Source organism: Silurus aristotelis (genome assembly GCF_946808225.1).
Source record: "Silurus aristotelis genome assembly, chromosome: 2".
Classification (NCBI taxonomy): domain Eukaryota; kingdom Metazoa; phylum Chordata; class Actinopteri; order Siluriformes; family Siluridae; genus Silurus; species Silurus aristotelis.
In genome coordinates, this window is record NC_139575.1 from 13,189,667 (window position 1) to 13,213,641 (window position 23,975).

The 23,975-nt window shown below is 38.7% G+C and overlaps 1 protein-coding gene and 1 long non-coding RNA gene across 2 annotated transcripts; one reads left to right on the forward strand and one right to left on the reverse strand.

Annotated features, from left to right (window-relative positions):
- Positions 1-9,773: 9,773 nt before the first annotated feature.
- amotl2a (angiomotin like 2a) lies at positions 9,774-18,834 on the reverse strand. The gene is made up of 11 exons (XM_083569222.1): positions 18,598-18,834; positions 17,006-17,797; positions 16,722-16,914; positions 15,461-15,605; positions 15,262-15,348; positions 13,222-13,517; positions 12,934-13,133; positions 12,741-12,842; positions 12,485-12,651; positions 11,991-12,146; positions 9,774-11,751 (listed from the first exon to the last, which is right to left on the reverse strand). Exons 2-11 carry the CDS (start codon positions 17,719-17,721, stop codon positions 11,672-11,674), a joined length of 2,142 nt encoding a protein of 713 aa, XP_083425348.1. The 5' UTR covers positions 17,722-17,797; positions 18,598-18,834; the 3' UTR covers positions 9,774-11,671.
- A 2,265-nt stretch (positions 18,835-21,099) lies between these two features.
- LOC310735922 lies at positions 21,100-22,492 on the forward strand. Its single transcript, XR_014536405.1, has 2 exons — positions 21,100-21,957; positions 21,998-22,492. It is a non-coding gene; the product is annotated as an uncharacterized lncRNA (long non-coding RNA).
- Positions 22,493-23,975: the final 1,483 nt, after the last annotated feature.

Sequence of the window (23,975 nt, forward strand, 5' to 3'; positions counted from 1 at the left end):
TGCAAACACACACTGGATAAAGTCTGTTTAGACTCCTTTCCTCTAGCAGGCGATACAGACTGATTTTTTCCACCATCCACAAAGATTTCAAACACCCACCCAGAGCCCTAATCTATACATAACATTTTACTGCTCCACTACCTCTGTCTCTTCTCATCCTCATGCAGTTTTTTTCCCCCTTCTCTTTCCGTTCTTAATTAACTGGACAATTAGTGCAAAATCACTAAAGTTCCTTTTTCTGATCAGGGAAGAAGCACACAGCACACAGCATGGCACATATGTCCTTCTTCAGTTTATTGCAGATAACAGACAAGTATATATTCACACTGGAAAAAACCTGATTTAAAACTGTTCCTGGGTAAGAAGACAATAACCGGAGATGTGTGAGCCCATATAAAGACTTCCTGTATACCTTTTATACTCACAAGACCCTATAGACACTGAACAGACAACGTGGGAATGTGTTAAGAGAACTAGTGTGAGGCTCATCTTAACTCTAACAATAGTATAATATATAATATTTTATATATTCAAATGTTCGATACGTGGCTGTGAGGAAAAACAAAATCAAAAGGCGTTTTCTCACTACTGCCACTAGGGGACAGAGCAAGACTGAAGGACATGTCTTAGTTCCAGTGCAACACAATACAAACTGTACACATTTTTATTAAAATCAGTACTGCACTTTATTGTGTAAACCTATGCTGCAGTCTTATGCTATACAAGCTAATGTTATGCTCAACAATGATCTCTTTATAGTTCTCAATTTTATTTATCTGCATAAACAAGAGATACGCTGCTTTTATGATTACATTTCAAGCTTATACGTGTAATAATGTGTACACTTTATAAATACAATATATGCTTTATTTAGTATTTATATATACAAGAACATACCAACATAGAAAACAAAGCTAGTCTTAATTATAATAATAAAGCAAGTAAAGATATTTAGTATAAGTATGAATTTATCAGAAATTTCTTGTTATATGATTATTAAACAACCATAAGTCTATTAAGCTTATTTCCATTTTTCTTTTACTAATTTCAGACTTAAATTTGTCTTATTTTATTAGCAGACCATTTTTTGCTTCTTTTGAGAAATGAATGTTTATTACCTGTCACTACGATTAGACCGTTTCAATCTTTGAATTAGCAAAAGAAAATCCAAAAGAAAAACAGGCCTAGGAATCTTACATTTGTTTCAAAATCTAACAAGGAGAAAATTCTGCATGTCTAAATTGAATATATGGCTGGATATAATTTTTGCTGTGTATAAAATATGTTTATACATACAACAAAGTAATATAAATAAGCAATAATTAAATAAGTGAATATTATTTATACACCAATGTCTGTTGAACATAGTGCTGGTCAAACTTCTACATTTAGAAGATAAACATTTGGGCTGAACTTCACTGTTTCTAATCTGGCAATCCTTGAGGCACTCTGTTCCTCTTTTTATCCCATGTGACTTTGTTTCCCGTTTTTTTTTTTTTAGAGCTGTAACACACTTCTGCATTCCACAGCACATTATAACAGGCACAAAGCCTGAGAAGTTCCTGTGGAGTTGAACAGCTATGGCCTTATTTGTATCTGTTTGAGGTTTACTGTTCACCAGGTTTCTCAACTCATTCTGCATTTTTAAATAGACACAAGAGATTTTTTCTTTGGCTAAGGCCTTTTGATTTCATTTATTATATTTAATAGTTCAATGTAATGAAATGCGTTTTTTTGTATTTGGCTAAAAGGGAATCCAGCCTCTTCAGTAGAACAGTGAATACTGGAATTATAAATAATCTCTCTTCTGTATACGATAAAGTAAAACACTGTGTTGAAAGAATGTAAGGTATGAGCATATTTTGAGTCAAAGGATGAGCACAAGACATTCTTTATGCTATAGCTGCACTAAAGTATGTCTAAAGTATGTAGCTGGCATTTTCCACTGAAGGGCAATACGGGTTTTTTTGTGTGTGACACAGCTCTTTAGGGTAGCCATACACTGTGGGGCCAAAGTGCATCACTAGTGCAGAAAGCTCCAGGTATAGGACCAGAATAAATCAATCTGCTCTGCAGGATGAGAGGAACCAGCAGAAGCAGTGTGAATCTTAATGTAGCAGTATTTCAATTACAGTTATATTAATGACCAAATGCATGTAACTAAGCAGTTAAACACTGATTTACTAAACTAAGCTTATGGGTTCAATGATTTGAGGCTGACTTGATGTTAGTGTATATAAACCCTGAAGTGTTTCAGGGCTAATGGTAAGAAACCGTTTCCCAAAATATCTCATATGTTGATTGTCCATGGAAATTTGGATAAGGAGAGCAAATGTTTTAGGGCTTCCTGTCTTACTCCAGTCCAGCTTACATTCCAGGGGCCTCCACTAATATTTACACAAGGCATTCCCCTATATTTCCAATCAAAGTCAGCAGCATTTCTCCTGCTATATCTGGTACCATAAAAACTTTATTCCAGTAAGATGAAAGTGTGTTTGCTTCGCTCGTAATCATGAATTATATCAGTTGTATACCTATATGTCAAATATGTTTGTGTGTACTATGTATGGCCTTCCTCATGTCTTCATGTCTATAACAGTTTGTGTTTCATTTACTCAGTACTAGAAATGTCAGAACTTTAGCTCATCTCATATAGTGTCAAATATTTTACTGTCCTTCCAAAGGTAAAAACAATCAGACAAATTTCTCTGTAAGCAATTATAATAAAGTCAACATGTAAATAAAACACCTAAGAACTGCAGGGGCCATGATGTCAGGTGCATGGCTGGCCATTTTGGAACTGGAAAGGCTCTGATGAATGACAGCAATGTCAGAGCTTTAGCATCAGGTTACTCATACGTTTCATTAGGGGTCATTACATCATCTGGATATCAGGGCAAAATGGCAACCCCAGGGTGATGTGTGATCCTAGAAGTTGTAGCTATTTTTCCAGGGGACCAATGTGTTATTTATAGGGATAAGTATGGCATCTGCACCCCCTCCCCTCTCAACCCCCTGAGAAAGGTGCCTCAGCATGATGCATGTGCTGAGGCTACATTTGAATCGAGTCCGTTCCATGATTGAAAAGAAAATTAATTCCCTAACATAATTGAGCGATATGGGTACACATTTTTTCTTTTTACAGTTTTTTATCCGGGTTTAAGCTAGAATTTCTATCAAATCAGATTTCAACTGTCACTTCACATGATGCTGGAGTCAATGGGGTCTTCTGTACGCCCTTCACAGTCAGTATTGTGTCAATTGGAGCATTAAATCCATGTTGTTTAAAGCTGTTGCTTTAATCAATCAGATCGTGAGCTGCAGTCACCGAGGCCATCTTGATGCCATCTTGATTGGCATTTTCACGTCCTTTGATTGGATGGTCAGAGAGCGCATTTGTCAAAGCTGGCACACTGCATCTTTAGTAAACTGCACAAGCTCATATATATATTCATGTGAATTTAATAGCAGTTTTTTGCATTTCACACTGGCTGACGAAGGAGAAGAAATTGATTCGGTTGCAGATATACTTACGAGGATATTGACAAGGTGGACTTTTCAAGAAAAGCTTGATACAGTTTTCATGAGTCTTTTATTCTTTTGCATTTTTTTACCTGTAGAATTTCCACAAAAACACAATTTCCCCAGTAAAACTGTAATGCATGGGGAAAAAAAAGCACAAAAATGCAGGGCAAATCTGAGGTTATTTTATGAGGTAAATAATGATGCTCTTGCTTGAGATGATGTACGCAGGCTCTGCAGCTGTGACTTGTTAAATTGTATTTATTGGGTTTCTTGCTTTAGGAATGGCATTCATTCTAATTACATGAGATACCTGTCTGTGATGCATTAAGAGATGTCTGTACAGCATTAAGAGGTGGATTGCTGCAGGTAGGACACCACTAAAGGACTATGTGTGAAATGCACGGCCCACTAATGCTAGCAGCATACTTTGGAATGCAAAGGAACAGAACGAAAATAATCCCAAAAGGAAAATAAAGTATCCTTTTTCTATAAAGTGAACAAGAAAACTTTACAAGCTCATACGTAATCTAAAATGTATGATCTTGTGGCCTAACAACGTGGCTTTTATAAATGGCATCTTTTACCTTTTTGACGGAGCAATTAGACAGGCTTGATAAATGTCAGGTTTTCCTAAAGGAATGCTTCTTTGCCCTACATTTGCAGATGGCAACTTATCTATAAATGAATTACTTTCCAGACATGAAAGTGGGAGTGTTTGCTGAACATTAATTTCTTTTTTTTTTCTTATGCAATGCCATGCTACATGTTCAAATTCCTAGGAGCTCCACTAGGAGAAATCACCAAACCATTGTGTTACTAATAACTAAGGTCTGACACTGTCCTGTCAATATGTAAGTGCTCCAAAGTAAGAAGCCTAGGATTATTAAAAAAAGGAGGATAATGAGTTGCTTTGTCTTCACTTTGAGGTTTTGCTGAGTTTACGTTATCGCAAGCGAGTATAAATTCTTGTTTCCCACAACTTCCCAAACCAGTCAAGAATGCATTTTCTTGAGTTTAAGCAGGTAGCTTTGAAATGGTCATTGAACCAGTCATTTATGAGGATGTGTGGTGTAGGCTATTCACAATAGAACATACTCAAGTTTTGGGAGGTTGACTTGTATATTAACTAAATGTTTATTTCAATTCAACAAAGAACGGATTTTGAACATACCCATGTCAATTCTCTTTTTAGCTAGGCGTTTTCAGTATTAATGAGAAAATTCTTCAGCTGAAAAGTTATTCAACTGGGAAAAACATTCCATACTGTATGAGATAAATTATGATGGATGAATATGTAACCTTTATGGCCTTTTGTGCTTCATTTTGTAAAATATTTCAGATTCTCCAAGGGAAGTTTAAGGTGTGCTTTTGCTGGAAGACACATAAATATCATCAGTGTCTGGCGAGGTTCCTCACACCGCAAGTAAATGCATGTGCACATACCGTTCATGCCTCTGTCCCACACACGGGCCTTTGTCCATATCAGGACTGCGTGTCTCCCTTAAAGCAACAGCACCGATGTTATAAGAAAGCTGCCTCTTCTGTCCCCCAGCCCTACCCAGCTACCCATTGAAAAAGTGTGACCACAAACCCTAAATATGTGACAGCATGCCTTTGCTCACCTGTCAGTCTGTGGCTTTACCAAAGCTCTTGTGAATGAGACATAGGGAACATTCCTGTGTGGACACAAATTCCTGACCAGTTTATATCTGTGCTCATATAATTAAAGGTGCAAATGAATACGTTTTAAAAAGAAACATGGTTTGAAATGGGTCACTTGATATAAATATATAAACTAGATAATATGATGTTTTTGACCTTTATGATATAGGAATGGCAGAAGTTTCACTGTATGCAGTGAACATCTCAACCAATCTCTGACAGACCAGATGAATGAGGCACCAACACTAGCTGTTGTTCCCCTAAACACTGTATAGGCTACAGTATTGTAATTGCATAACACTTTTATACATATTATACACCAAATATATATGATATTGTAAACGCATTATATTCGTTCCTTAGATTGTCTACCTCAGATTGTCTACATTTATGTTTATTGCCTACATACCTACATTCTTACATATTATATAACCAAATCTGTGGACACACATAATTCTATTTGCCTTCTACACCAAAAACTTTGCTTGGACAACCAAACTGGCCTAAAAAAACTTTTGCATCTACCTACCTACCTACCTACCTACCTACCTACCTACCTACCGACCGACCGACCGACCGACCGACCGACCGACCGACCGACCGACCTACCTACCTACCTACCTACCTACCTACCTACCTACCTACCTACCTACCTACCTACCTACCTAACCACCCTACCTACCTACCTACCTAACCACCCTACCTACCTACCTACCTAACCACCCTACCTCATATTACCTACCATTATGACAATGTCCCTGTTCTCATCAAGGTCCAGAAAGACATGGTTGGAGTAAACAATTAGATTGCCGTTCACACACTAAACACCTTTCAAGATTAACGTAAATGCTGACGGACATCAGTTCCAGACCTCACTAATGCTCTTGTGGCTGAACGAGCACCAAAACCCCCGGCCATGCTACAAACTCTAGGTATGATGAAAACTAGTGGCATAATTATGAGTTTGTTTAATGCAGATAGGAGTGTATAAGGCAAAACAGCTATGTTGTTATCACCTCCATTTGACTGATCCACAGTGGATTAACAAGGTAGGTGTGTCTAATAAAATAGCTAAAAGTTGTATAGTATATAATACTTGAGAGACACTGTTGCACTTAGTACACTTGTAAATCTTCACCGCTACAGCATTGCTAACTGAATAATGCTGATATGATGGCGTTTCCCATGGAAATTCTAGGTGAAGATAACCACTGTAATTGTACACCTGGTTTTGTGGTCCTGTGTCTCACGCTGTTCCACCAGTACATGGCAGCATGACTCACAATCTGGCTCGGCTTCACACTTCTAAAATATTAGGCTCAGCTTCACATTACCTAGTTGTAACAGCTCAGACAGGAAGGCTTGTAGAACATTGACATTGCCAATTTTTTCCTGCTTTTTTAAAGATTCACTCTCTGTGGTGCAACAGTTTGACTCAGAGTTGCCACACCATACCACTGGGATGTGTAGTTTTGGAGCAAATAAATGTATTTCAAGGGTTACATGACGCACGTAACGTTTTTTTTTAGATTTTCCAAGAACAAGCTAAAACTTTGCGGAAGGGTTTTTTTTTTTTTGCCAGTTTGGTTGTCCATGCAGCGTTTTTGGTGTAGTAGGCAAAAACGGTGTTGACTGAGTTGGTCATACAACAGGTAGTTAGGTAGTTAGGTAGGTAGGTAGGTAGGTAGGTAGGTAGGTAGGTGATAGATAGATAGATAGATAGATAGATAGATAGATAGATAGATAGATAGATAGATAGATAGATAGATAGATAGATAGATAGATAGATAGATAAGGATAGACAATAGGTTGCAGCCAAATAACAGAGGAAGGGGAATTTTTCAGCAGGAAGAGGAGGAGGGGGCAGATACATTCCATGCACAGACCAAGCAGGAAGTTTTAGAATCTCCATGGCAATCAAAGCAAAACACAGGATTTAATGGAGTATATTTTGCCAAAATATTTCTGGCAGAAATCTTGAACAAAATGTATGAGCAAAGGTCAATGTCTTAAGCCAAGTCTCTGCTTGTGTTTTGAATTACTGATGTTCATGTGTAACAAAGTAAATTCAGAAGTTTTTGTTTTTTTTACTTGAATATAGAAAGTACAGCATTTTTATGACCAGATTCTGTATGAGGCATTAATAGTTCAACTTAACATTTTTCTAAACCATGAATACACTGAGCTCTTTCAATGTGAAAGAAGGCAATTTCTCATTAATGAATGTAAAACCACCTCTGTGGTTTGCTTTTCCCTGGAAAACTACAGGCATTTTCAGTATGCATTTGGTTCATGGCCATTCTGCAGGCTTTTAAATCCAAAAGCCAGAAATGAAGTTCCTCACAACAGATCACACAATATTTGCACAAATTTGAATACAAAAAAATTACGTAGTTGTTATAAGGGTGTCTAAATTTTAGTTATTTAATATAAAAAACAATAGCCGAGTACTTCACTGAAAACTGTCAAAGTGAAAAGGTGACCTTGAAGCATGCTGAGACCACCTTGTTCTTCTCAGTGAGACAATCCTTAAGTAGCTTTGCTTCAATCTCCCCTTCCTGGGTTGTGTAAAGTCACACTCTTATGCCACAAATAAACTCACCACCCAAGAAACCTGCAGGACATTCAAGGAATGCTACATTGCACCTATTGTCAGAAGTGCAGCAGAAACCAAAGGATTTGATGTCAAAATCCAGACACATTCATTGAATGTTTTCAAATGGAGTAACAGCTTACACGTAAAGCATGTTAGGCCACAAACATGAAGTCAAGTCATGTCAAGTTACGTGGTTTTATTGTCATTTCAACTATATACATCTGGTTTAGTATACAGTGAGAGAAAACAACAGTCCTACAGAACCATGGTGTACATAAAACAACACAGAACTGCATGGGACGACAATGTAGTCTTATGTAGATTGCATTAAGAACCATATGCTCTTTAAGACTCTCAAAATCATCCATCCAGACACACACCTGAACTAAGCTCCTCTCTTGCCTTGTGAATCAACTGTCTGAATTCTTGCGGTGACTATTTCAAAAATGTGCCGAATGCCCTGAGTAAAGAGTTCTTGAGAGATTAACACTCCAGAAAGAAGCCAAAAAGGGAGGAAAGGTGAAACCTTTCCAGACAGATTGTCATCATTAATCACTGGAGTGGTTTCAACCATCATAAAAAAACACACAAACTAGTGCTCTCATAGTGCTGCCTGAGGGGAGCAGTTACAAGCACTAAAATGTAATACAATAAACCTTAACACTGTGGGCTTACTTGATTACTAACCTCAGTTTTCCCCCTTTTACAAGGAAACGTTTGAACAGTTTGCGGTATCAAGATAAGGTTAAAGCCCAGATGTTCATCTGCCACGTGATAAAATGTATCATTACAAGTGCAAAATTCTTTGTTTTTACTTATATGTGAGCAATGCTTTGTAAAGAAAAATGATGTAGCAGTCATAGTGGACCAGTCAAGAGGTCCTCCACCTTGAATATGTGAAATATGTTTGTTTATGATGTTCTCTGATCCTTACTGCTAGTTTGTGTTGTATTTAAAGTATTCCTGTAAGGGGAATACGCAGTTGGCTGTTGCACTAACATCACAGGAGGACACATTTAAAATGGTGTTTAATGGCTGTAAAAAACTAAAATCAAGAATAACAAACATGACAGATAGCTGAGTTTTCCTTGTTTTGAAGTGCCAGCATTTTTAATGAAATTGATGAACTGTCTATTTAGATTCTGTATATAATAATAATAATAATAATAATAATAATAATAATAATAATAATAATAATAATAGTAATAAAACAATAATAAGAAAGTCGTTTTAATGAATGGTTATTTTTTGTCACCTCCCTCATTAGTCAATATTAGTTACATGGTTATGGTTGGGGAAAAAGGCGGCTGAAATTGTGATCATTTTTTTTTCTCATGGAGGTTGGAGAGCTGTCACAAATTAGTCAGAAAGCTGTGAAATTTGGAGGAGACTTCTAAGAAAGTCTCATGCTGTTATATTCATATTATGTTTAATGTGAATGGCATGACATTTTATTTGTGAATCTGCTGATTAATTTGTATAACTGGGGAGCATATGGAATTAGCATTAATCTTAAGTACTGTTATTAATAGATTGTATACTTGATATCAATCTGATCCAATGTGTTTCAAATTTGAAAAAAAAAAGTTTATTTTCCATGTGTGAAAATCCTCACAAGTCAAGCATTTTCTTTGTATTTCTTTGAGTCCCATCAGCAGCACAAAAGCCATTTTTGTGTAAACATTCTTGCTAAAGATGAGCAGCATGTTGACTATAGGGGCATGCAAAGCTGGAGCAGTGGACACATTTGCAATTTGCCACCCAAGCAGGTGGCAGAATTGTGTTCCCGTAGTGGAGCTGCTTTTTTTTTTCGGCGCAATGAAAGATACCATTCATGCCGATGACGAGATTTAGATAAGAGAAGTTTGTACAGACTTGCACTGGTTAAGAAAAAAACTCAGTGGGTCAGAGCACAACAACTCTTCCTCTGTACTGAGTATAATCCAAGCAAGTAAAACAATACAGAATGACAGAACAAGGCAACACAAGGTTTTTGAAAATATATATTAAAGTTTTATTTAATTAATGAAATGTTAATGGCATACAAAACAAAATCCCATTCCAGAAGTACACAACAACATCTAAGTATGGGTCAACCAGTTTGAGCAAGGGGTCTACACTTGACCTTGCTAGTTCTAATATTCTTATTATATAACTTATTTGTAATGCAATTCTTTGGCATTATGTTCATGTCACTAGATACTATAAAGGCATAATAATATACAAAATATATTAACATATTTTCTTTTCCAAACAGCCCTTTCTGTAAACAATCCAAGTGAAGAGTAAAAACATTATGACTCCCACTACAAATCATTGGCCAGCAAATCATGTGTGTTGGAGACAAAGGGAGAAAAAGTAGCATTCAGTTACAGTAAAGGACATGGTACAATACTGGTTACCCACATTTCCAGTCTGGAGTGAAAATGGCTTTTCACATAGGACAAATATTTGTCAACCCTCATTTTTACCACACAAACTTACTAGAAAAGTCACATCACACTCACCCACGTAGCCACTTTGATCAAAGAAATGCAAGTTAAGACAGTAACAACTTTAGAATACCATATCAACTACCATTTTAGCTGCATTCCATATATAAAAGGTTTGTTATTATTAGTATTATAACAATCAAAATGATGATATAGGGTCTGTATGTAACCATATTATGATTTAAAATGTTCATGGTAGAACCTGCTACCATAGTGCAGAGGAAATAAATAGACCCAGAAAGAGAATAATAGCATGAATGCCGGTCATTTCACAAAGGCTAGAGGTCAGGCAGCAGAGAGCCTTTTTTTCAACAAGCAGGAACATTCCGGCATGTGAGACTGTAGTTCCAGCTTGTCAGCGAAGGACAGGGGCATGCTGGTAGATGCTGCTAGAGGCCCAAAATGATAATCTGGCATTTAAAACATCAGACACCCCTCTGCGCCTCAGACGAGTGACATCTCTTAAGTGTCACGAAAAGAAACAAGTACGTGCCCAGCAGCCTAAGTCCACAAAAGGAGGCTTCTCATTCCACTGCTTTAAACAGGGTGAGAGAAGCCCACTGGCAGCCAATTATAATAAGAACGCCAACTGTAATGTTAATTTAGTCAAAGGGAGTGTCAGAGTTCAGTCAATCGGTATTTACACAACTATTCTGGTAAACGGTGTAACCCAAGGCCTGCTGGTTTACGCTATACTTGGCTTCCCGCAAACCTTATCATTCTTTTTTTGGGACATTTAATGGTCAGAATGACCAAAGTGACTGTGTGTTTTATCCAGGAATGCAGGGTATAGTCTTACACAGAAAGCTATACTAAGATGTTTCAGAAACACTGTCTGTAATGTGTCATGGAAAACTGGACATGACAAAACAGTTGTGTGTCAAAAGCAGACATTCCAAAAAGTTGTCTTGCTAAAAGTGTTTCCTACTCACATACAACACTCTTTAAAAGAAACCTCACACATAACTCAGCAGCAATTATCATAAATAGAAAATACATGGCAAAAAAGCTCACAGGTATTCTGTTTTATATGTAGTTGTGCCATTTCACAGCAGCCTCTTGGAGTTCTGCAGAGTTCTGTACAAGTACCTCGGATTCAGAGGTGAGCCAGGGGACACTTCCCAACACTGTCTGTTTTATTTTAAGAAAAGGGAGCTCAGCTCTCCTCTCTGCGCTGGGCAGAAATCTGGGGTTTCCCCTCTCTTTCTCTCTCTCTCAGTTCCTTTAGTCCGTCACAATGCAGACTGGCTTCTCAAGCACTATTAAAGATGAGAAGATTTTGCTTGGCAATTCTCACTCGTTATTCACAGATTCAGACACTGTTGAGCTGAATGCCTTTTCACGCATACCCGAAGCAGAAGCAGACTGGATTGAGTTATAGTTCCTTTCCAAGGTCTTAGATAAGAATCTCCACCATGTCACTCTCGACACTCTTGGCAGCGCTAACAGGAGTTTGGTTTTTTTCTGTAGTAGCATCTGCAAAGATACACAGACGGAGAACATACATCACAGACAGTTCAGATAATTCTCAAAAGTGTTTGCAGCCAATGGCCACTTTAAGCAACCCTATGTCTAGTGCTCTACAGGTTACTTCACACTATTTAAAAGGGAAAAGGAACTATCTCTGAAAGCAATATAATATGTAGACCAAATTACACATATTCTTCTTTAAATTCTGTCCTGAGTGAAATCTGATTTTTTTCCCAGGTACATACCAGAGCTAGGTGCAAGTGTGTGTTCTAAGACATTTGTTGAAACGGCATGCTCTGTCTGATCATCGCACTGGGTGCTGCAGTCTCGGCTCTGGACATTAGCAAGTGATGCAGAAGGCATCTTCACAGCTGCCGTCTGGTCATCCGAGAGGCTCTTCCCTGTCAAAGCAGACAGAAAAAGGAAGCTGTTTAATTGCTGGCTCCCACACACAAGTTCTCCTCCACCCTTCCTATATGCACATATGCTCCTCTGTAGACATCCCTATCTATTCTGGCAAGTCTATTCCAAAATGGGGAGTTGAAAATGCATTCCGATTCGAACCTATTTGAGGCACATCAACAGCAGCCTCTGCAACATTATTTTGGATAAGCACATTCTTTCCAGGCCAACTTTACATAGCTGTGTACTGAAGAGTCTACCAGTTGTCAGGATAAAAGTACACACAGTATTGCTTAGGTGTTTGGAAGCCTGGCTTGCTTAAAACTCAAACTCTCACCTTTGGGCCATGCAGCACTTGTGGTGGTGATGATGTTGATGGAGGGGACAGATCGGGCTGGACGAAGACCTATGAGTTCAGGCCGAGCCTGCTCTCGTCGTGAGCGCTCCTGCAGAACCTTAATCATGGCATCCTTCTCCAAGAGCTTGGCATACAGGGCTCTGATTCTGTTTACAAGAACACAATTAATTAACTTTCATGTTTATGCACAAAAGATTGCACGTGTTGCATAAACTGGGAATTGATGGAAAAATACCTGTTCTCCATCTCCTGATGTCTGTGGTCAGACGAAGGCAGGACTCCATTGAAGCTGTTGTTTGGAGAATGCCGGGGAGAATGGTTAATAATCGTTGTATCCCTGCAACAAAGATGTAATATACATTACAATCATGAACAGAACCAGAAAAGGATTTTCTGTAGAAAAATGTGCACCGTATACTGTTGCTCACCTCTGGGCAGCAGCAGTGGCTGCAGCATCCATGGCAAACTGGCGCATTGTGCTCTCCTCCAGATACTTTTGTTCCCAGCGGGTGATGTCAGCCTCCAAAGCTAGGATGCGCTCCTCTCTCTCCCTTAGCCGCTGCTGCAAAGAGGTGACATTCAGACTGGACGTGGATGTACTGATTGCCTGCTGGCCTTGAGACTGCCACTGAAAATGAATGGGGGAAAAAATGGTTAGTATGCAAAAAAAACCTTCCAGCCAGTTTGTCATGTCCAAAAGACGATTAAGGATTTACCTGCTGTGCTCTAAGGCTCTTTAATTCCTGCTCCAGTCGGGTGCGAAGCTTCATCTCCAAAGCTTCTCTTTTCTCACATGCAGCCTGAAGCTGGGCCAAAGCACTTTGTAGCCTCTCCACCTTCTCCACATATGCCCTCTTCTTACGCAGCTCTTCCTCCAACTGTCTGTTTCGGGTCTGAGCAGACACCAAAGCCTGCTCTAGAACCTCGCGGCGTCTGCCCCACTCCTCTCCGGAAGCTCTCAAGCTCTGCAACTCATACTCGAGCTTCTCTCGTTCTCGCTGGTGCTCCTCATCTAAACACACAAAGAGAAAACGACAGAGATTGAGTGCTGTTTCTATTTCATAACACAGATAGATAGATAGATAGATAGATAGATAGATAGATAGATAGATAGATAGATAGATAGATAGATAGATAGATAGATAGATAGATAGATAGAGAGATAGAGAGATCGATAGATGATAGATCTCAACCTGGAATGAACTGAATCACTGTGGCAGAGACACTAAGCATAGTTGTAAAGAGGGCCACAAAATGAATAGTAACACTTAAGTTCTAGGGTGTGCCTAAAGCATTCCCCAGGCCTCTGCTTCATTCTAATGGATCCTTATGAGACAACCTTCCCACAGGAGCCTGGAACAAAAGACGAATGCTTGATTTACACACGCCTGTCCAGTCCTCTGACCCAGCATTCCGGAGATCCGGCAGAATTCCCAGACTACAAACTAAACTACAATTTAGTGCACCAAATTCAGCCACTCCAATTAGTACTTAACATGTCTTAGTGCTGAGAGAACACAACTTCACTTCTACTGGCTTGTTTTTTTGGGGGGCCTGAATGTGTAGCAATTTTTTTAAAAAGGAGCACATTAGTTATTCAACTCTCCCCATTACTCAAGCCCTGATTATATGACCCGAAATGCTGGACAGGAATGGAATGCAGACTTCCTCTTATCCACTTACTCACACAGGCACGTCTTTATTTTCAGTGGCACTCTGGAATGCCTTTGGTCATGTGGTAAACAAGTAAAAGAAAAAGCTCCTCAAGGTCATAGAAGCATTATCGTACCATTGCTTTTACGGTATGAGGCGCTGAATCGCCTCTCATCTTGAGCTAACAGTAGATTCTGAAAGTAGATATTCAAATCTGCCGTGTTGAAATATGTCAACACTTGCACATTAGTATTTATATTAGTAGCCATGGTGCTTTTCAGACAAACACCTAGTACTTGAGGGAAAGTATTTTTCATTATATAACAAACTTAGGATCACTTCGAGCAGATTGCTTTCCAGCTCAAGGTCCAAATGAGCATTCTTGCGAAAGGGCTGTAATTCTCAAAGGGTCAAATCAAACAGCTTGGCTTAAGCAGTGGGGGAAGCGACATACCAGAACATACCAGAACCCCTTCAGAGATGCCAGTGCCATCAGCAACTAAATACCTTGCTAAATGTTGCACAATACCTGTTTACTCCATGCCCGTTTCTGCATTCTTTAACACCACTATGCCCAAAAAAGGAAAGAAAGTGAGCCAGGTCTTGCTTAAATCTGGACTGGGTATCTTAAGCTTCCACAGAAGGGTGATCTGGGCCTCCTCAATTGAGCTGAGGGGTTAGGGAAGAATTCCAGAAGCATGGAATAGCCCAAAATACCTGAAAACATTTCTGGAATCCAGACCACATTAACTGATGCTGTAAATAAATGGCTGGCTCTCGGTCGGTAAGCAACCCTCAGTTGGATGAGAACATGTTCTCCCTTCTGTTTGGCCTCAGCTACCACAGACAAGCCACAACTCAACGTGCCACTATAATTTGTCACAGGAGAGCTGGTCTTTGCAATGCTAATGGGCACGTAATCTTGGAATGTGATTTGTCAAAACAAAAGCTTTCTCAGGAATTACAGCTATCATAAACATGTGGAGGAGTGTTACTAGAGGAATGCTATGGTATGTACCAGTAATGACAATAAGCTGCTGTAGAAGCCCAGGGTTAAAAAGCAAAATAAAAGAACAATGAGTTGAGCTAAATTTTTTACGTACTTTGTTCAGCCAGTTTGGCAAAGACATGCTGGCTGTGGTCTTGATCTTCCATGGATGCTCTCTGTTTATTCGCCATTTCCAGGCGGTCTAAAAAAAAAAAAAGACAGTAATATTTTTATTTTTGGCAAAAATCAAGTGTGCAAAATGTAAAACGATATTAGCGATCGATGAGAACAAGCACACAAAAAACAGAACTTACCCCTAAGGTCTCTGTTGAAGTCATGAAGTCTCTTGATTTCACATTCAAGCTTGTTCCTCATCGTTTTCTCAAGGGTCTCCCTCTTTGCCGATCCCCTCATAAGTGTCTCATATGCCTCGGATATCCTTTGAATCTCCTGCTCCAGCTGGGAGGAGAGGAAAGAAAATAAGCCATTAGTCAAATATTTTCTTTTTACATTTGATCACAGGAATTTCTCTATGGACATGTGAATAAGATTAAAGGAAACTCTTTATGTGCTACACCTAAAGGTAATTGAGCTGAGATCAGTGAGAATGAGAGACAGGGAGGTAAACGCTCAGCTTCGAAGCTCATTGTGTTTTCCCTCATGTGAATCAGTCTCTGGCTCTTTAGGGACTGGGAATTGAATCAACATTCCAGAATGAGCACTTATGGGTCCCAGGTGTTTGCACATTCATCTCTTGTGCATGACATGGCAAGTCAAAGGAAGAGGATGCATTAAAGAAACGCCATTCATTGTACATGTAATACCAATGAGAACAATCACATGTACAGAACGGAAATGCTGCTTTGCCTGCTTTACACACACAGCAAAAAGACAGCGGCTTCCATGTGGGGTCATAATTTAGGGGTGAAAGTGAAAGAGCCCATTCAGTCTGGGAATCCACAGCTGTGACGTTCAGGCGATCAGCTGCAGACAACCCAGAATCCCCTCTGTACTCACAGGGACATTGGGATGAGCTTGGACATCTGCTCCAACTGGCAGACAAAAGAAACCTCAGAACAGCTTAGAAAAACCCCTCCTTTTTGTTCAATTTATGGTCCATTGATCTGGAGGAGCAAGGTCTGCTCTATAGTATCTGCATGATTATAGATAGCTCACTTTTGTTTCAACATCTAAATGGTAGGCAAGGTAAGTTACATGTTCCTCCCTCGAATTACCCTGACATACTCAGATTTTCTACTGGCATTATTGTATTACAGAAAAATGTTGAAAATTCCAGTCATGTATAGAGTCATTAATACTTTGGATAATACAAAAAGAATATATTCATTCTATTATTATTAAGATAGAAGGTGTTTTAAAATATATTAAATCTGTGGCATTAAACACATAGCTAAAGAGCCAATCTGTATGGAACACAGAAAGCTGGCTGACATTATCACACTGGCTTCTTTTATTTAACACTTTGTTAGCACAACAATAATGTGGAAAGAATAATTGGAAAAGAAAAGAGAAATAGTTTAGGGTAAAAATATTAGAATATAACCAAGCAATTACCTTTTGTAGTCGTGCTGCTTTTTCACTGTAACTTTCCACTTCTCTCTTTAGCCTCTCGTTTTCTTTAATCAGTTGCTCCATTTGAGGATTGGGAGCAGGGATACTATAGCCGCCTACAATGACCTCCTGGCCAGCAGGGGTCAGTGTTGGCAGGGCATTTTGCCGAGCCACCTGCGTTTGGGCCTGAACGTACCTAATAGAAACACACAGGCATATTTGATTAATTGGTGAAGAATACATTGTGAAATGTGCAGTGTGCCGGGGCTGAATGCTGGCACATTTACCTGTGATGTGAAGATTGGAAAGCAGGAGGCTCCCTGTAATAAAGTCCGTTCTCCTGAGAATGGCTCAGCATATATCCAGGGGCTTTGACCATAAATGGGTACTGTGGAGGTGGCCCGCGATGATCAACCCCATTATGCACAGCACCAGCAGCAACACCACTGGACAGCTGTGGGTAGCTGTGTGAGGAGCTCATAGGCACCTGGTCAGGGGCCCCATTCCTCTCCAAAGACAGCTGCATGAGGCGCTCGCTCAGTGACCGAGCGTGCTCCCGTTTCAAATCCCACATGTTCTGGTCCTGTTCAAGTCCTGAATCTGGGCTGAGCATCTCTGGACCAGTCTGAAGGCCAATTTGACCCCTCTTAGCAGCCAAGTACTGTGAGTGGGCCTTGGCCTCCTCGTAGGTCGGCAGCTCTTCTGTGTGGAGTTGGTAGAGATGACACGCTGAGCTCTCTGAGTACTGGTAGTCACTCTGGTACTCCTGTCCCTGTGGCTCCTGACGCATAGACGTCTGAAGGAAGTGCGACTCCTCCTGTGTGAGGCTTTCTAGAGATGATCGTGGGCTCCCCGTGCCTCCGCCACTACTGCTGCTACTCCCACGAAGAGCCTGCTGCTGGATAGCCAGGAGAGCTCGTGTGTCCGTAGGGTTTCCGTAGCGTAGATGCTCTTGTATGAGCCGGTGCAGCACCGTGCCTGACGACTCCTCTGCAGTTCTCATCTCAGTCAATTTGATGCACAATAGCAAAAATTACACCCGACACGTATAAGGAATTCCCCGTTTTTGCCCAGTCAATCTGGAATTGCAGAGGGAAAAAAACATCTAGTTATCCCTATGCAATATTAATTGTGTACAGAAAGCCTGCTATTTAAAAAGATTAGTCCTATTGTGTTTTAAAATATCCAGGTGGATGTCATAACGTTTCTAGTGAGTGAGTAACATTATTCCGAACTAGTCATTGCGTCAGTTGTTTCCTGATGCAGACGTTTGCGAATTCTTTCCCATTGCCTCACCTTTTACTACACATACCGTATTCATGTGGAGAAAAAAAAACTAATAATAATAATAAAAAATGTATAATAAATATAGTAATAACAAGATTTATAACTATCCTCTAGAAGCTGTAGAATACACAAGGGCAGCACTTGACTCAGGTTTAAAAGCCGTTCGTCTTTAACTTCAGAACACTGATCATATCAAAGAGCGTAGAAAACTTAAAAGGGGGGAAAAAAAAGGAAAAGTAACAAAAAAAAAAAAGAAAAAAAGAATAAAAAAATATTTAGGAAGTATTATAATGCTATAAGCCATAGTATTCCAAAGCCGAAATTCCACAATTAAAATGTTAAAAAGTCGTATAGGATCCGTTTTTTTTTTATTCAGGAAGATTTACAAACCATAACCAAACAAATAAGATGTTGATCCAGATGTTGCTACAGCTTCTGCAATCGTTTCATTATAAATGATCGGTGACTACAACACTTAAGTAAAGATCGCTGGAAGGATTACACGCGTTGGCTTTTGTGAAGCAACACAAGAATAAAAAACTTTGTTTTTTCCATTAAAAAACCAGAACCAAAAAAAATCCTCTGGACTCACCGAACTCACAGTCGCATCACGGAATAACGCAGAGTTAAATACGTGTTATAACTCAGTTCTTCTAAAGAGTATAATCCTAACCCAAGAGTAAACCAAGAGCATGTATTTCCATTGCTGTTCCCCCGTCGAGCTCCTCTGGTAGAGTGAAGCACTGGAGAGCTGGGTCTCTGATAAAGCGCGAGGCGCGATTGTTCGCCGCGTCTGGAATGCTAGGAATTCGGAGCTGCGCGCGCGCCCCCACCGCTCCAACACGCGGCCTCGGGAGGGGGGGAGGGGCGAAGCGGAGCGCGCGCGTTTGCAGAAAGGGGCCTGGTGCAAAATCTGCAATTACTACCTCCCTAATATAATAATAATAATAATAATAATAATAATAATAATAATAATAATAATAATAATAATAATAATAATAATAATAATAATAATAACAGCAACAACAACAATAATAATAATGATAATTTTATTTGATTTAATTACTTTTGTCCGAATTGTACTACTGGAGTGTGTTTTATTGATTTGAAATCAACATATTTTACATCAAATCTGTTTGCTGACATTTATAAAAAAAAAGTTAATGTGTCGATGTCTGACATAATATACATATATAATAATATAAATTGTATATATAATATAAAGTGCTGTTTTTTAATTCGATTCCCGTCCGTTTTATTCCTATGAAGCTTTTAACGATTAACATAAAGCTTTTCAGAAATAAATAGGTTGTAAAATATGAATTTATATGTTCCCGTTCTCTGTCGGTGTCCTGTATGGTAATAACCATTACTTGTGTTTTATTTGTTCAACATTTTATTGTATTTCAAACATGAGTACAACATATGTAAGCAAGTGTCAGAGTACAACAAAAATGCAGTCATTGATGTTTAGACAAAATTCACTATTTTGAGGAAACTATGGAATATGTTTTTGTGTATAAACAAACGTGTGATGTGTCATAAACAATTCAGTCAACCAGCTTTTCTTTTCTTTGTCATGTTTTTAGAAGAGGAAAATATGTATAAATGAATGCCTGTTAGCCCTTATAAATAGAAATTCGCTAGTCTACACAAGAATTTAGAAATCATTCAGTGCACGTTTTATTTTTTTACAGTTTATACTCATTCAGTAAGATTTTTTTTCCTTTTCCCTATTGTAACAAAAAAAAGCTGAAAATAATGGGTTCTGCACCAAACTCCAGGACTGAAAGTATTAGATTTTAAATGGAAGCTGGCTTTCTGTAGGGTCCTGTGCAGTAAATGGTAAATTTGATTACAAAAATAGGTTTTGAACCTTTCTGTATGTTGGTGAATTTTTAAATCCTTCCCCATGCCAGTTGATTGCTGAGTGTGGACAGTTAGGGAGGGGTGCATGTGTGTGTGTGTGTGTGTGTGTGTGTGTGTGTGTGTGTGTGTGTGTGTGTGTGTGTGTGTGTGTGTGTGTGTCTGTGTGTGTGTGTGTGTGTGTGTGTCTGTGTGTGTGTGTGTGTGTGTGTGTGTGTTCGAGGCATGCTGCCTGCCAGCTGTCCATAGAGTGAAATAGCCCACCCCCTTAATAAGCTTTCAGAGAGATGTATTGTTATCCCCATGACAGACATTACAGCGAGAGGTCTACCATCTGCTCCTGAACCGTCCAACCCCCATTACACCCTGATACGATTTACACAAACATACAGCCACAGCATCACTTACGTACATGCACAACTGTATTATGGAAAATGCTGATAAAAAAAGCACATACAGACCAACTATTCACCAGGACAATACACCACCATTTTTATGAGCTCTTTCTTTTCTCACAGTACCGAATGTTATCGAAATAGCGTTTGTTATGATTGCTGATCTCATCTCAGTTATACAGAACATGCCTGAGGGACAGCAAACTCTACCAACAACTACACAGCACCAGCAGGTTCAAATACTGAATGGAAGCACATGGTTTGTGCTCAGTAAAAATTTCTCAGCTGTTCTTGTGCATTTGGCTTCCTGAATGTGTAGATCCACATGGATCCGTCTTTGGATCTGTTTCCAGTCAGCATGCAAAGCTTGATGGAAACACAGAACAAACACAAAACCTTTTCGGGGGGAAAAAGTAATCAAATGAAAAATAAAAATTGAGAAAAAAGCTGTATGTATATGTTTTAAAAGCTGTTGCATAGAAAGAATGATAATAATATAATCAGAGCTAGCCCTCTAAACATACTTGTGGTGGATTGTTGAGTGCTAAATAGAGCTTAGCTTGTTATATGAAAGTAGTATAACATACCTCTCAATAGCTTAGATATTTCTGCAGCACAAAAAATCTTAAATGTTCATAGTCATCCGATGTTTCAATGTCTGGAATTTGGTGTCTCTTTAGTTTAGTGTTGTAGTTAAAAGTCTAACATTGATAATAATTAGGGGAGGGCTGTATCTACCAGATTAGCATTGTGTATGTCTAAATAAACACATTTGCTTCAAAATACTTTGTTTTATATCAATAAGAACTATATTATCGCTCAAATCACTGATACTTTTGCCATGTGAAACAAATCTATGTGGAACAGGATTCTTTCTGTTGGTAAATACTGTTATACAAAAATATATGGTAAATTGGTTGTGACAGTTTGTCCGGTTGTTTATTTTAGATTTTGAAGCTCTAATGCAAAAGTAAGGAAGCAAATTCCCAGAAAATTTTGACTGATTGGCTTATATTAGATTTTAAATAAGAACATATGTCAAACACATTCAGTTCAGTTTTTTCTCCAAAAAGCAAACACGTTACATTGTACATTTGGAGACAAACATATACCATTCAATTTTACTGTCTTGAGAATTACACTTGAATTACTCCTGTGTCAATGATTAACCATAGGTATGTGTGAATCATGGCACAAGCCTGTGAAATAATCCAATCCCCACAGTTTCTCTAATCTTACCAGCAATTAAAAATAAGCATTGTTTAGACATTCTATTTCTTCAGTACTTGGAGGTTGCCAGATTATAATAAACATACTGTGAACCAGCTGATATTGCTATATTAGAAATATGAACAGTAATACACAAAACATCGTTTGTCCAGCAAAGATCGGTCAGAGGTAAGAGAAAGATGGACCTGACTGCCTCGACCTTGACTCTCTTTGTCTTCCTCCACAGGGAGGAAATGGCTGCATTCCACACATTAGCATGAGCAAAGGGGGCTGGCATGCCAGCTATTATGGCCAGGAAAAGCGGGGGTGAGAAGGGGTGCTCACATTTTCTACTTAATTAGGCTTTTCTCGACAAACAACACTTCTGCACGCTTGAACGCCTGAGCTGCCACATGTACACCACACAATAGTAGCAGTTTGCGTGTTTGTATTTGTGTGTGTGTGTGTGTGTGTGTGTGTGTGTGTGTGTGTGTGTGTGTGTGTGTGTGTGTGTTTATATAGATAATGAACAAAGATTAAATAACAACATTTGCTTCTTTTGTATGCATGAAATAATCAGATTCATCAATAATTTTTTTTATCTCACATCAGACAAGAATGTATGTGAAATGCCATATTCCAATAACCAAAAGAGAATACAAATGTAAATATAGATTCATTCATTTTATGTAGTTCGTCCTTATTCTTAATATTGCTTGTGGGAATGAGCAATTTGTTCAACAAGACATCCAGTTCAGAGGACATTCTAACAAATATTCCTGATGCCAAGTCAGATTCCTTGTGGGTGTAAGCATACCTGGTAATAAAGCTATTTCTGATTCTGATAACACAATACTGGAACCAAGTGTGGCTTTTATGGTCCTATTTAAATAATAAACACATTCCTGTAACAAATGAGCCAGAAATAAAACGTAATAATAATAATCAGTACCAGATTCTGTATGGAAAATGTTTTCAGTTCTCAGTTTTCATGCAATGCACTTGAAGTATTATAAATAAATTAAGTTTGTTTTAAGTGGCACAGCAATTGCAAAAGTGTTTAAGAATAAGAAGTAAACAAATGTTTAACCAATCTAAAACATTTAAATACAATGGTAAACATGTTTTGAGTACAGTAAATGTTTTGAGTGTGATGAATGGCAGAAGTAGGGCGTTGTTGACTTTCTTAAATGAACACAGAGCTCTTACTGTTTGCGAGGCTTGTAACAGACAAACAGCAAACAGCAGAATGGTGCGAGGAGTGTGTTAAACAACTGGTCTTAAACTGTATTTACACGAGCGTGTGCTGTCGAATAGGCTCGCAGTACACCTGCCTACAGTATGAATGCCTCACCAGAGCACTGAAGACAAACAAATCATCCATTGAATGCTGCTCAAGCAACTCACAGTACAGCTAATGAGCACCCTTTCCACTAGAAAAACATAGTGCTTATTGTATTTATACAGACATTTGATTTAGTTAACTTAGCAGTCAGACACCAAATCAAAAACACTCACCTACTTAACCTCAATAGCTTTTGAGACATTCATAAGTATGCAAAACTCAAACTTATTCAAAATTATAAACAGCCTGAATTTGCATATTTTCCCTCAATTTCACATCCATTCGTTAGTGCTTATCAGAAAAGAGCTGTGCACAGAGCCACTGCGCCCAGAGGTCATAACTTATCAGGGGTCAGAGTGCAGCTGCTAGAGGAGAGAAGATCTTTATCAGCCATATTTCCCCTAGCCCACTGACCTCTCATTTGCCTAACCAAATTCTTCATTGCCAGAGGGGAAATGTGGCCCACTAATGGCCCAACGAGCCCCAAACCCCCACACACTCATCCACACAAACATGACAGCTGCATGTGTCCTTGAGTCCCATTTAGAAAATTGAAATTGTCTGTGACCATCCTCATCACTGCCTGCCATTGTCCTCTCCTCTCTCTGGGTCAGATAGGTGGTGCTCTCAGCTGTCACTCATGTTTTTCATGTCACATTCAACATGTGCCATTTTGTTTTTTGCATATCAGATGTTCACATTTTTCACAGGTAGCAGGTTCATAAGCGGCTGTATTACACATTATACCTATATTTAGGTATTATATTATCCTATAATACCTACTGTTAGTGTTAATGCCCATCATTGATTCTCATGTGGATAAAATCTAAACATTTTTTTTCTCCAGTCATTTTCATAAACTGGACATGAGAAACTAGCTGTTAGCTACTTCAGATTAAATCTGACTACAACTGATAACTAATGTCATTACAAATATACATGACAATATTAAATTACATTTCCATATTAGCCTTGAGCAAAGAAGAGCAAAACTGCTTACACAAGGTAGATGAAAACAGTTTTGTAAGTGGCTCTGGATAAGGGCGTCTCCAAAATGTCTTACATGTACATAGTAAGAATAGTTTATACATTACATAATCCACTACTACTAGTATGAGGACTAACACATAAATAAATATACTATAAACTAACATT

Bases quoted from the DNA above. Each gene is read 5' to 3' on its own strand.
- amotl2a (XM_083569222.1), bottom strand. From the start codon at position 17,721: ATGAGAACTGCAGAGGAGTCGTCAGGCACGGTGCTGCACCGGCTCATA. The intron at 13,518-15,261 runs GTACGTAAAAAA...TTGTGTGTTTAG, and splicing joins TGCCAAACTGGCTGAACAAA to ATGAGGAGCACCAGCGAGAA. The intron at 12,147-12,484 runs GTGAGAGTTTGA...CTGCTTTGACAG, and splicing joins AAGTGCTGCATGGCCCAAAG to GGAAGAGCCTCTCGGATGAC.